The 13257-nt window shown below is 46.8% G+C and overlaps 1 protein-coding gene across 6 annotated transcripts; it reads right to left on the reverse strand.

The window, feature by feature from the left end:
- Positions 1–3020: 3020 nt before the first annotated feature.
- On the reverse strand, positions 3021–11015 carry LOC113840873 (uncharacterized). Of its 6 annotated transcripts, none has more exons than XR_011805615.1 (3): positions 8661–8692; positions 6223–6326; positions 5548–5686 (listed from the first exon to the last, which is right to left on the reverse strand). XR_011805615.1 is itself a non-coding variant. In XM_038169652.2 (2 exons), the coding sequence occupies exons 1-2, from the start codon at positions 8921–8923 to the stop codon at positions 3317–3319; spliced, it is 3273 nt and encodes a 1090-aa protein (XP_038025580.2). In that variant the 5' UTR covers positions 8924–11015; the 3' UTR covers positions 3021–3316. The 6 variants fall into 6 exon arrangements, 3 of the variants coding, with proteins under 3 accessions (XP_038025580.2, XP_027303416.3, XP_038025583.2); XR_003493498.3 differs by lacking the exon at positions 8661–8692 and adding an exon at positions 8327–8353; XR_005261440.2 differs by lacking the exon at positions 8661–8692 and adding an exon at positions 7951–7980.
- Positions 11016–13257: the final 2242 nt, after the last annotated feature.

Genomic DNA, 13257 nt, shown 5'->3' on the forward strand with positions numbered 1-13257 from the left:
AAATCGACCTTCAGAGGAGGAGTTGTTCCAAGAACTGCTAGTGAAATTGGAGAACTTAAAAATTAAGGATTCGGAGGAGCCTTCTCTCTTGTCTGCCCCACCAGAGCCGAATCCCTCATTATCCGTCGCTACAACACCGTCTGCACCAAGGAGGGACAGGTGCTCCAACGTCATACGTGATGCCATCATAGAAGGGCATAGGCATGCTACATCCTTGGCCTGCCCTATTATTATCTGTCATAAAATAGTCTGCGACATGCGCTTTTACAGGATCAAGCTGCTATTGACTTCTTGCTCTTGGCTCAAGGGCATGGGTGTGAGGACTTTGAGGGAATGTGCTGTTTGAACCTTTCTGATCATAGTGAGTCAATTCACAAATCCATTACTTTCCTGAAAGAGTTGTTTGTCTGAGTGCTTTTGACCAATAATCTTGTGTGAGACACTATCCGCCCCTGTTAAGTTTGCTATAAAAGTCAAGCTATTCGGGTAATAAAGGGAGAGCATGATCTGACCATACTGCTGTCTGTTGTGTTTTCGGCCATTCTTCCTGCAAGAGACAGGAAAACTTTTCACCAATCATAACTAGTATATGCTTGACTAGATCACTAAAGCTCCACCTAAAAGATAGAAAATAATATAAATTGGTCTAAGAGAGAGGGGATGTTAGGGAAGATACCACCGTCAGGAAAGGTACCACCGTCAGGGGAGATACCATCCTGAGGGAATACACATCTCGAGGACCTCCTGACTCCTGGGATCAGTGACAGGCTGAGCCTCTCTTCCTCCCCTCATTGGGACACCTTTGGGTGAGATTTGAACACTTGGTTATACTGTGTGTCTCCACGGAAACTTGGAAATCTCTATAGAGTCTTTGTGCCTTTATAATGCGTTAATTTCCAGGCTGTACACCTGTGTATTTCATGCATGCTAACTTGCTTTTGCAGACGGTAAATTATTTCTGGCAATCCAAAGGACCTGTGTACCTGTTGTTAACACCAGAACTAACTTGGTTTACAGTTTTAAACCTCAAGTATGCCTTCTTTTGCCTCCCTCTCCATGAAGCCAGCCAGAAAATTTTCCCATTTGAATGGGAAAGCCCTAAAAGCGGGCACAAAATGCAGCTCACATGGACAAGGCTGCCCCAAGGCTTTAAGAACTCACCCACCCTATTTGGAGAACAACTTGCAAAGGATTTGGAAGTATGGGAAGCTCTACCCGGCGAAGGGAGGTTGCTGCAATACGTAAATGACATCCTAATAGCCACCCAGACAAAAAAAGTTTGTATGACTAGGATGGTAAGCTTGTTAAACTTTCTGGTACTCCAGGGGTACCGGGTCTCAAAGAAGAAGGCTCAGGTGGTAAAGTAAAAAGTGATCTACCTAGGTTATGAGGTTAGTGCGGGGCAGCGGACTTGGGGCAGGACTGCAAAGAAGCGATATGTCAAACCCCAAGACCTGAGACAATAAAAGAACTGCAAACTTTTCTGGGAATGACGGTGTCGTGCAGGTTGTGGATTTATAATTATGGACTGCTCGTGAAACCACTGTATGCACTCATCACCAATGGGAACAGGGACCTCCAATGGACAAAGGAAGCCATGCAAGCCTTGGACCAACTAAAGAAGTCTCTCATGTCTCTTCCAGGCCTGGGATTCCCAGACGTGAGTAAACCATTCTTCCTCTTTTCTCATGAAAAACAGGGTATTGCTCTAGGAATATTAGCAGAAAACCTGGGAGCATATGGCAGGGCAGTTGCTTATTTTTCTAAACAGTTGGATGCCACTGCCAAGGGATGGCTGGGATGCCTCAGAGCCGTTGCGGCAGTGGTACTAAATATCCAGGAGGCGTACAAGTTTACCTTGGGCCAGAAAATAACTGTGCTAGTTTCTCACACAGTATCTGCGGCATTAGAAGTGAAAGGTAGCCACTGGCTTTCCCCACAAAGATTTTTGAAATACCAGGCTATCATGGTGGAACAAGATGATGTAGAAATAGTGGTAACTAGCATTGCCAATCCAGCCTCTTTCCTCAGCGGAAACCAAGGAGAACCAGTACACCACGACTGCCTGGAGACCATCGAAGCTACTTACTCCAGCCGTCCAGATCTGAAGGATACCCCTTTGGACGATGTGGAAACATGGTTCACTGATGGGAGCAGCTACATTATCAACAGGAAATGACATGCTGGGTATGCAGTTACCACTTGTAAAGAGGTAATAGAATATGGACCTTTGCCAACAAATACCTCGGCACAAAAGGCCGAGATAATAGCTCTGACTCGTGCCTTAGAAATAGCAGAAGGAAAGAAAGTAAATATCTACACAGACTTGAGATAATGCATTTGGGGTTGTGCACGCACATGGGGCCGTCTGGAAAGAAAGAGGATTGTTGAACTCGCAAGAAAAGAATATTAAATGTGCAAAAGAAATAATGCGATTATTGGAAGAAGTTCAGCTGCCTGAAAAGGTAGCAATCATGCATATTAGAGCACACCAGAAGGTGAGCTCGGAATTGGAAGAAGGAAACGATCTGGTAGGCAGAGAGGCAGAAGAAGCACGGAAAGGCGAAGTAGCAACTGAGGGAGCTCTGATCCCAGACGGAGAGATTCCCCTCAAAGATAAGCCTGTATATAACAAAAAGGACAGGAAATTAATTGAAGGCCAAAAAAGAAAGTATAATCAGGAGGGATGGGCTATTACTGAGGAAGGAAAGCTAGTCATCCCCTCCAATCTATTGTGATCACTGGTGAGGGAGGAACACGGAAAAACACATTGGGGAATTGACGCCTTATATAACTATCTAAATGGGAAAATCATTGCTAGGAATTTATATGCCACAATCACCCAGGTAACTCGGCAACATGACCTGTGCCTCCAGACTAATCCCAAGAATACTCCTAAGACAAAGATGGGTCAAATTGGGAAAGGCCATGGGCCTGGCCAACAGTGGCAGATCGACTTTTCAGAACTGTTAGATAACCCGATCGAAAGGCCCTGGGACAAATGGACACAACGACCAGCGTTCTGTGCCGTAAGCCCAATTTATTGCTACGTGACAGTATCTTATATAGCGCAAAAGCGTCCCACCCAGGAACCCAGGACCCCTCCCACTGTGCTCGCAGGCACCCCAGACCCTTCCCCTTGTGCACGCAGGCACGACCCAGAGTAACCCCACATCTCCCCCCTCTTTATGCAGTAACGTACCCCCTTTAACCCGTTACGCTAAGCGTGATTTAATCATAACTGCTTAGGGACGAGTGTCCATCCCAGGAGCAAGTGGTGATAATGGGAACTCCTCATGATTTTTGGCGAGAATGGTCAGCATGCTGTGATACTACTTCTAGCTATTTTTGCTTTTATACATGAATATACTAGCCCTATCACAATGAATACTATTACTAGTAGCAATATTGTTTGCAAAAGCGATTTAAGCCATCCTTCTAGATGAAGGCCTAGCCCCTCGAGAGTTGCCCCCAGCCAATTCTGTTCTGCGTCACGCTGCTCTTCTTTTATTTTGGATTCTACCTGGGCTATTTGGGATATGTCACGTTCTATATCGGCAGTTACATTCGGAATGTGTATACAGCAATGGTCAGCCTTTTCTTTCAGGTATCCACAGACACCATGTTCTTTTAACAAAAGCATATCCAGGGCCAACCTATTCTGCAGGGTCATTCCTGTTGTGGCTTGTAACTGTATATTCAAGTCCTTAAACCCCTTTCTGGTAATGCTGGCCAATCTATGTACTTGCCCCATCAAATTGTAAATCAGCTCTCTGTTGTGGTAGGAAGCTATCGGGGCAAACAACGATTCTGCCATCCATCCAAATCTAATCCCAGTGGACGGTTCCTGCCACTCATCATTTTCTTCACTTACTTCTCTTTTTGTCCTTCTCCTTATGAGAGAGGATTTCTTCCAAAGTGGGCAAAGAGTGGGCAATCCTAAAGTTATTTCTTTTACTGGGCCATCCAAACTTAAATGAGTTGTCCAAGTTCCATCACTGGCGGCCCACACAAAATGTCCCATGCTTCGTATAGTTGAAGATTTACAATTCACTAAGATCTTTTCCCTACCAGTCTGGCTGGCTATATTCAGATTGGTGATACTCATGTTAACTTGTAGACCTCTGCATGCACATCCGGTGTCTAAGGCTATCTTTACCGGGAGCAGAGATATTGTTTCTAAAGCAGTGTCACAATTGAATATTTGTGTACAATTCCACCACGGGACTGCCTTTACCCTCTCCCGACTACTAGTTTCCCTCTGAGCCATCTCATATAGTAAACTCTGGTCACTATTCGTCCTTCCTACCCATTGCAAACACCAAGGAGTATTCCCCCCATATTGGTATTTCTGCAGTATACTTAATGCCCATGCTGACTCCCAACCCTCTAATCCACCTATCTTATTAGCTTCTTTGCACTTCCATATAACCTTTTCCTTTTGTCGTGTGTGTGGTGCATCATACTCACACATCCCTAGTCGTCCATCCTCGTTGTCTAGGTCCGTAAATATGTAATTTCTTTCCTTTTTACACCAAGGATAAAGGCGAATCTGACACTCTCTATAAAACCCTCCCAGCATTTCTGTCTCTATGATTGTTTCCGATTCACATTGGACTGTTTTGTTTTTCTCAATCTGGGGTATCGATGATGTGATTATGCCCCAGGGTATAGGACCACCTGCGGATTTAGGTATAGGTAAACAAGCGGTCACTTGACTCACATTCTGCATTTTTGCGAAATCTCTAATTAACCCTATCATTAAATTTTCCTCTTGATTGCTCCTTGCTTGCTGTGTGTACTGAGCGGACCTTTTATCTCTCATTTTTAACAACACCGGAATTTTACAGACTCTTCGGGTTGCTCGAGGGCTGCGAGCAGTGCGATGCGGCCACAATAGCAGACCCATAGAGCACAAACCAAGTGTCCTGTTAGCTGGGATCACCTTCCAAGTACGTTTCTGAGAACGGAGCAACCAATAGGGGTTAGGTAAACGCCAATGAGCAGAGTTCGAAACTTGTACGACGCGGACCGATTGATAAGGGGCCGTCGCATGGCTATTTACAGTCCAAACATCCCCAGGGAAAAAGTCCACTGGTGCAGGAGCTTGGCCCGGTGGCCCCACCCACAACCAGGCCACCGACTGATTGCGCACCATGGTCTTAACTGTCCACGGCGGAACGGTCACATCCGCTATTGTCCCATTGTCCCAAATGTCAATGGAGCCGCACAATTGCGCCACCGGCAGAACGGTTTCTTTTCCGTCCTCCGTCGCATGCGTGGTGCTGTCCGATGACAAGAGTGTTTCATGTGTCAGATTGATACCTGTCTGCACGGTGGCATTGATACGGATGGTAGTCAGCTTCCTTCCCCGGCAAGTAACAGGTGGGAACAGCCCACGAAGTGTCCCGTTGGGTACTGGCTCAGCAGACCGTAGGTTGTAAGCGTATGGCGTTGGAAACAGCGGAGCGGTCCGGTAGCCCACAGCATACTCCTGCCAGTAGCCCCCATACACTTCAGGGCACAAGGCAAAGACAAGCAGGAGTCGCTTTGTTCGAGCCCACTCTATAGCGAGGGCAAGGAGTTCATCCCATTGTGGAAACGCAATGCGGGGCACAGACACGTAGCCAAAAAGCAGTGGGCGCTGCAGCTGGCCCTGATGTAGAATAATAATAGCTCCCTGTACCTGCAAAAGGATGTGTGCAAGTAAGGGTTGCGCGGCATCGTGACGCCATAAGCCTTGCTTTTGGAGACGTTGCATAAAGCGCTCTAATATGTGCTGATGTTGGGAAGACAGCTGGTGTGGGGCTGTCAGGTCAGTGTCGCCCCGTAACTGATCAGTAAATAATTGTATCTCGTCAGGGGGCAGCGGAACAAATTGACGGAGCCACTGCAGGGCGCCAACCAACACTTGTAACTGATGCAAGTTAGTAACCGAATTCTCTGTGACTAACAATTTTTGAGGTCGCACAAGGCGTTCTGTGAGCTGAGTCCCCAGATATTTGTATGGAGACACTAGCTGAGTTTTATCTTTCCCGATGGTCAAACCAAATCCTAATAAAGTGGCCTCTATTTGATCATACAGACCCGAAGGCAGTACGGGGGCAGCAAGCAGCAGGTCATCCATATAATGGACAACCAAGATAGTGGGGTGCTGCTGACGAACCACCTCAAGGGCTTTGGCCACATACATCTGACAAATCGTAGGGGAATATTTCATACCTTGAGGGAGGACAACCCACTCGTACCGGGCTGCTGGCTGCATATTGTTCAACGATGGAATGGTTAGAGCAAAACGCTTGGTGTCATCAGGATGCAGAGGTATGCTGAAAAAACAATCTTTTAAATCTATAATCATACATTGCCAATCTCTAGGGATCATAGTAGGTAATGGCAACCCAGGCTGTAAAGGCCCCATGTCCTCCATCGAGGCGTTAACCGCGCGTAAATCATGTAAAAAGCACCATTTCCCAGATTTTTTCTTAATTACAAATACAGGGGAATTCCAAGGGCTAGTTGATGGAACGAGATGTCCTTGCTGCACTTCTTGTTTGACGAGTTCATGCAGAGCGATAAGCTTCTCCTTTGTGATGGGCCACTGGGCAACCCATATGGGGTCATCCGACCGCCACGTTAAACGCCAACAGGGGCGCGGCTCCCCAGTGGCCCCCTGTATAAAACCTGCTGTGAAGGTTCAATATGTAAGCGAGCTCCTGCTAACACTAATGCATCATGACCTAACAGAGATATAGGAATATCTAGAACATAAGGTCTGAGGGGCCCCACCTCCCGCCGGACACCAGCATCATCCCAGCGAATCAATACTGGATGACGGCTGCGATGACCTTCCACCAAACCACCCACCCCACTGACCGCTCGTGGCAGCGGATCTAGCGGCCATTGTGAAGGCCAGTGTGCGGCGGAAATGGAGGTGACATCTGCACCAGAGTCCACTAAAAAGGTTATAGTGGCTACTGGTGGAAATAGATCCTTCACACCTTGAATAGCTACTCGGGCAGGCAAGGTTGGCCGAGAGCCCATGTCCAAGCTAACTTGTATCAGGGGATAATCTGCGCTAGAGGGCCCATCATCACTTTCATTTACCAGAGGAAACACAGTGGGCTCAGTTGTGGCAGTCCGCAGCTGCACGGGAATTTCTACTCCTTGCTCCACCACCCGCACACCCGCAAGCCAAGCTTCTGTATTTACCACTCGTTTTCCGTCCTGAGACTGGACGGCGGACTTGTCCACCCCTGCTTGATGGGGGTTGGGACCCACGCTTGTGGCCAAGATGGCGGGTCCCTTTTCGTCCCGGCGTTGGCGTTTCCTGACTGCTCATCCCTTTTTCCCTCTTTCACTTCCCCTTTGCGTTGTGAGCATTCCTGAGCATGATGGCCAGACTGCCCACACACCCAACAACGAACACGGGTGACTTCGACCACAGGTTCCCTTTTCTTGGGACATTCACGAGCTACGTGACCATGCTGACCGCAGCGAAAACAACCACCAGGATGCATGTGGAGGGCAAATGCCTGGAAGGCAGATGTGACTCCCGCCATCTGCTCACTGAGGGCAGCAGCAAGAGGTTGCATTTCCTGAGCCTTGCCAAACGCACAGCCACGAGCGATCAGCTCGCCCGCGCTTGCTGAAGCCGGAAGCGCTGCAAGAGCGGCTTTGAATTCAGGCAGAGCTCCTGTTCTTAAAGAACAGGAGCTCTTAAATTACTGCTTGCCACAGCTGTCTGCACCCTGTCTGCAAAGCGCCCAAAATGTTCCTCAGGTTTTTGCCGAATATGCAGATAACTGGGAGTCGGGCTGACTACAGCATTCATCCGCTCTAATGCCCTACGACCCAAATCGGCGGCAGCAATAAGCACAGCTTGTGGCAGCAATAATTGTTCCTGCGGAGTATTCCACTGCCCTCGTCCCAACAACGCTTCCCCAGACATACCATGTAAAGGATCCTGGGGGTTCGCCCATGCACGCACCATCAAGACTTCACCCTCCTCTTCCAGCAAAGACTCAAACATGGGTACCTGCGCTGCCGTCAGGCAGGCTCGGGCAACCTGCTGCCAGTCAAACATCAGGGGCCCTTGCAAAGCCACCGCATCCAACAAAACCTGTGTCTGTGGGCTAGAGAATCCACCCTCCTGTACAGCCTTTTTTAACTGTAGCAGCATCTTATAGTCTACCGGCTGCCACTGATGTCCCTGAGACCCCGTGAAAACAGGAAAGCACCCTATCCACACAGGACTTGGCGTTATTTCACAACCCGAGAGAAGACATTCTCGCGCACTAATAGTCCATTTTTCCCTTGCCTTTCGTACCTCCTCGCGGATGTGCATCGGCTGCCGCAAAGTAGCCTGTCTAGGATCTCGAGGCTCCTCATCTGTTGAACTCTCACTATCTACTCGTTCTCTCTCTCGGGGCGCAGCACCCGACGGAAAGGGAATGCAACACACGGACGATGGCAGGGGCTTCTCTGAAAAAGACTCCACCCGTGCTTGCCCCCCCTCCCGCTCTCCAGGGTCAAACGCCGGAGGGGCATACAGCGGCCGCCAGAGGGAGCCCGAAAACGCCGGCGCCTGCCCGGATGCCACCCCTACCCCTTCAGGACCCCCAGCAGGGAATAGGATAAGGGAGCCCTTCTTATTTACCCACCAAAAGGACCCGTCTGATGAAGTATGTACCGCGTTTCTGTCTGCCGGGGGAGCACTAGGCACTGCTATTTTTTCATGATCTAGCCGAACTCGCAGGGGGGCCACAAGGGGGTTCCCACCTTCTTCTTTCTCCTGCTCCACATTATTTTCATCTCCCGATTGAGCCTCCTCCTTCGCCTGCCCTGTCCCCTCCTCTAGATTGTTTTTTACCGGAAGCTCCATAGGGGCCAGCTTATCCTCACTGTCCCCATCCAACAAAAGCATGCGGCGCACAGTAGCCCACAGGCATGCCTCGTTGGCTACCTTTTCCAAAACCGCTCGCACCGACCCAAACGTCAGAAATAAAGTCAGCGCCTCTTTGTTCCCGATGCAGGCGCTATCAAATAAATCCTGTCCCGTTCTAAAACGGTCTGTCTCAAGCAATGGACAGGAGACTCTGCCAGATTCCGGTGTGTCACCCAGAGCAAGAGGGACTGTACGTCCTTCTTTCGTAGTGTTAGCCCTACTTCCTTGGCCAAGGATTTAACAGTACTCACCACCTCATCAACTCCAGGTCCCATGGCCACCCGTGTACCTAGCACGCATGCACCATGCCTAACTCGCGCCACGCCTAACTCGCGCCAACCGGTTTCACGTTGAGAATCGTATCACGTCGGGGTCACCAAATGTCGGATAACCCGATTGAAAGGCCCTGGGACAAACGGACACAACGACCAGCGTTCTGTGCCGTAAGCCCAATTTATTGCTACGTGACAGTATCTTATATAGCGCAAAAGCATCCCACCCAGGAACCCAGGACCCCTCCCACTGTGCTCGCAGGCACCCCAGACCCTTCCCCTCGTGCACGCAGGCACGACCCAGAGTAACCCCACAAGAACTCCCAAGAGAAGGGGAGGTATCGATATTTACTAGTATTAACATACTTTTTCAGGATGGCCAGAGGCCTTCCCCACCAGGACTGCCAAAGCCCGAGAGGTAACCAAGGTGTTGTTACAGGAAATAATACCACATTTTGGAGTTCCAGCCACCATGTCCTCAGATAGAGGGCCACACTTTATCTCAAAAATAGTACAGCAAATTAGTAGACATTTGGGGATAATTGGGAACTCCACACTCCATACCACCCCCAATCGAGTGGTCAAGTGGAGAAAATGAACCATTTAATACAACAACAAATTGTAAGTGTTATAAATGGCTCAGGATTCAAATTAGGATTAAATAAAAAAATAGGATTTATTAAAAGAATATAAAGGAATAGAGGTAAGCAAACAGCGCCGGGTGCACCGGGAGTCTCCGCTCCACCAGGACACACACCAGTTACATCAAGCAGCTGATTTTTATGCTCCTAGACTAATACATATTCATTACTACTTCTAAAAAACATAATTATTATAATTAGCTTCCGGGGTCCAGTCCCTCCTACTGGAGCATGCGCATCAGTCTCCTCTGGGGGTCTCTAGGGGTCTTTCATGCTGAAGGCTCATAGTCTTCCTCTCACCTTTGTACTCACTCGGCACCATTCCAAGTTTATAGAACACTTTCTGCAGGTCTTGTCTCCCAGCCGTCCTTCAGCTTCTTTTTCCTTCCTCTAAATCTCTTGGCCCCCTGGCCAGATACCAAATATCCGCATAGTATCCCATAACAGTCACTAGTTATTATCAGTTGTTCTGAAACTCCCAGACATCAAACACAAATAGCTTTCTTATTTGACGCTTCACGAGTAATTAAAACATTCTTCCCCAGCCATTCACAGACACATCTATAGCAGTGTTAAGTTAATCTCGAAGAAGACAGGAAAAAAAAAGGCTGTAACTGTTAGAAATAGAAGTCCGGAATAACAAAAGCAAACAGGTTCATAAATTTAAGGAGTGTTTTCTGAAGACTTGATAAATTGACTAGAATGAGGGGGAGACTGGGGCACACTGCATCTGTGGTTCAAGAATTAAATTGCCAGTGCAGGGCCCAGAGGCAGACAGGATTCAAACAGAATTGTTCTTTATGGACACGAATTGTTAACACATTCCTCACAATCCCTTATCTTCTTTTTAATATCAACAATTCGTGTCTCTTCTGTTATTAATAATTGGATTTCATCAGTTTGTTCTTGGAGGGTCCAATTCTTAAACATCATAATTGACATATTCCCTTCCTTTTTTAATGAAGTTATTACCAATGTACTATTTATCACCCGGTGTATTAATAATGTAAGACAAGGTATCATACAAGGTATAAACAATAACATCTTTACACCACATAACAATAAAAATAACACTCTTTTAACCCATGGTCCACCAGGCAGCCATGGAAATAAATCCCATTCCATATCCTTCCAGGTTTGTGTTTGCTTGCTCACCTCCCCCCCCTCCTTCTCTGGGATGGGAGAGTGAAATGGGAAAGTGAAGCCTGTGAGTTGAGATAAAAACAAGAAGATAATAACAATAATAATAATAATAATAATGATGATAATAGTACTACTAGTAATAATGTGTACGAAACAATTGATGCACAATGCAATTGCTCACCACCTGCTGTCCGATGCCCAACCTAACCCCGAGCAGTCCGGCCCTCCTCCCAGCCTGCCTGCTGGCAGGACAGTGAGAAGCTGAATTTGGCTTGGTCCTTGGCTTGGTGTAAGCACTGCTCTGTAACAATTAAAAACAATTAAAACATCAGCATATTATTAACATTCTTCTCATCCTAAACCAGAACATAACATTCTATCAGCTACTAGGAAGAAACACCCTTTTTATCAATCTTTAAACAGCAATTACTAAAGCTAAATTTTCCACAGACTTCTCCTTCTTGTGCTAGTAAATAATCCAAAGCTAGGCAATTTTGATACAAAGCAGTTCTCATCATTTATAACAGTAAGGTTAGGGCAAGAAGCTAACTTACCCTGGCCCCAAGCTCTCCTGCTAGCATTGTTGCGGATTCGGACTAAACCCCGAACTAAAGAAAGATTAAGTTTGAAATGCTATACGGGAGACCGTAAGGGGCCCAGAAAGGAATATCTTCCCAGATTGGGGAAGAGATACTAACTACTTATTTGGTGGCCTTGAGTAAACAACTCAGAGAAATAGAAAAACATATGGCTGGAACTCAGAGTTGAGAGTTGGATGGACCTGTGCATAATATACAGCCTGGGGATTATGTGTATGTTAAGTCTCTTGCAGAAAAGACTTTGGAACCTCAGTGGGAGGGACCATACCAGGTACTCCTTACCACTTACACTGCAATAAAGATCAGAGAACAAAGTTCTTGGATCCACCATTCTCGAGTGAAGAAAGCTCCAGAGACCCCTTGGAAAGTAACACTAGGTGATCACGAGCTGAAACTAAGGATCGCTCGCACAAAATGAGTATACTCAGGATGATATGTGTTAAAAAAAAGGCTGGTAATCATACTGGTAATTCAAGGATCAGAGAATGTCTTTGGGGAAGAGGGGCAGAACGGGTGGCCTTAGACTCAGGCATATAAAAAGGCCAATGGATATTATAGATATCCATCACCCAAGGAGTTAAATCTGTCAACGGTGGTCATGCACGATACTAAAGTCTATTTAGAAAATGAATGGAGCTGGGATAATAAAACAGGGTTTCCGCAGCTTTGTGGAAGAGTAGGCCAAGAAATAAAAATAGGTTGTAGACTAATTAATGTATCCAACTACCAAACAGTTTTTGAAATATCAATAAAAAACGAGGGTGGGAAGGAAACTCAGGAAATGTGTCAACCCAGGAGGGATTGTTGGTTGAATTTCACCTTAGAATCACCAACCTTAGTGTGGTGCATGTGGGCAGGGAGGTGTGGGGAAAGACTGGGGTGCGGGTTGACGTTCCAAATTCAGATAAATACAGAAGGCCTCTCCACCCCTAGGCCCCATCTTAGAACCAAATTAACTACCTCAACTAACCTCCTACCGCCCGAAGCACCAGCTAAGTCTGGGCATAAAATTTATGGGATTGGTCCATATGTGGTAAGAAACACAGACCAACAGCTACTGTTATTTAATCCGGAATGATTCCTTAAAAGGGTTGAATTAAAAATGCAGACTAATATCTCAGGGATCCAAACAAGGTGCTCCCCTTTCCTAAAGACATCATTCGATGGATGGATGGCATGGTTACAAAAACGGAAGTGCCTTAGAGGAAAGAGAGATGTGACTGGGATACTAGGTAAAGGCTTGGGAGTCTTAAACAGAATAGACTCAGAAATATTAATGAATAAATTGGCTACTACCACAAGTGATTTGACAAAATTAAAACAGCCCTTACAGTCATCCTTATTAGCATTAGGGACTAGCCAATGGCAGGTGTCAAAAGTATTACTGAAGATGGAAGAGACTAGGGACCAAGACCATAGAGTAATAATTGATGCACTCAGCACAGCTCAAAATAATATATCTTTAGCACTTAGCTGTATACAAGCACAGTTATAGATGCAGGCAACAGTGGCTCTGATCATTAGAGAAGGGAGTGAAAGCGTCTTCCCGATTGAAGTCCAAAAGGTTGTTTGGGATAGCGTTACTGATTTTGAGAGGAAATATCAATCCTAGTGGACTCTAGTAAATTTTACCTATGATCCCATTGCTATCATGGCTA

This window comes from Anas platyrhynchos, chromosome W (genome assembly GCF_047663525.1).
Source record: "Anas platyrhynchos isolate ZD024472 breed Pekin duck chromosome W, IASCAAS_PekinDuck_T2T, whole genome shotgun sequence".
NCBI lineage: Eukaryota > Metazoa > Chordata > Aves > Anseriformes > Anatidae > Anas > Anas platyrhynchos.

What these genes read in the sequence shown, in the direction of transcription:
- LOC113840873 (XM_038169652.2), bottom strand. Translation starts at nt 8,923, where the DNA reads ATGCTTTTGTTGGATGGGGACAGTGAGGATAAGCTGGCCCCTATGGAG. An exon ending in TCATCAGACGGGTCCTTTTG is followed by an intron (nt 6,327 to 8,660) that starts GTGGGTAAATAA and finishes TTGTTTTTTCAG; the next exon opens with CATACCTCTGCATCCTGATG.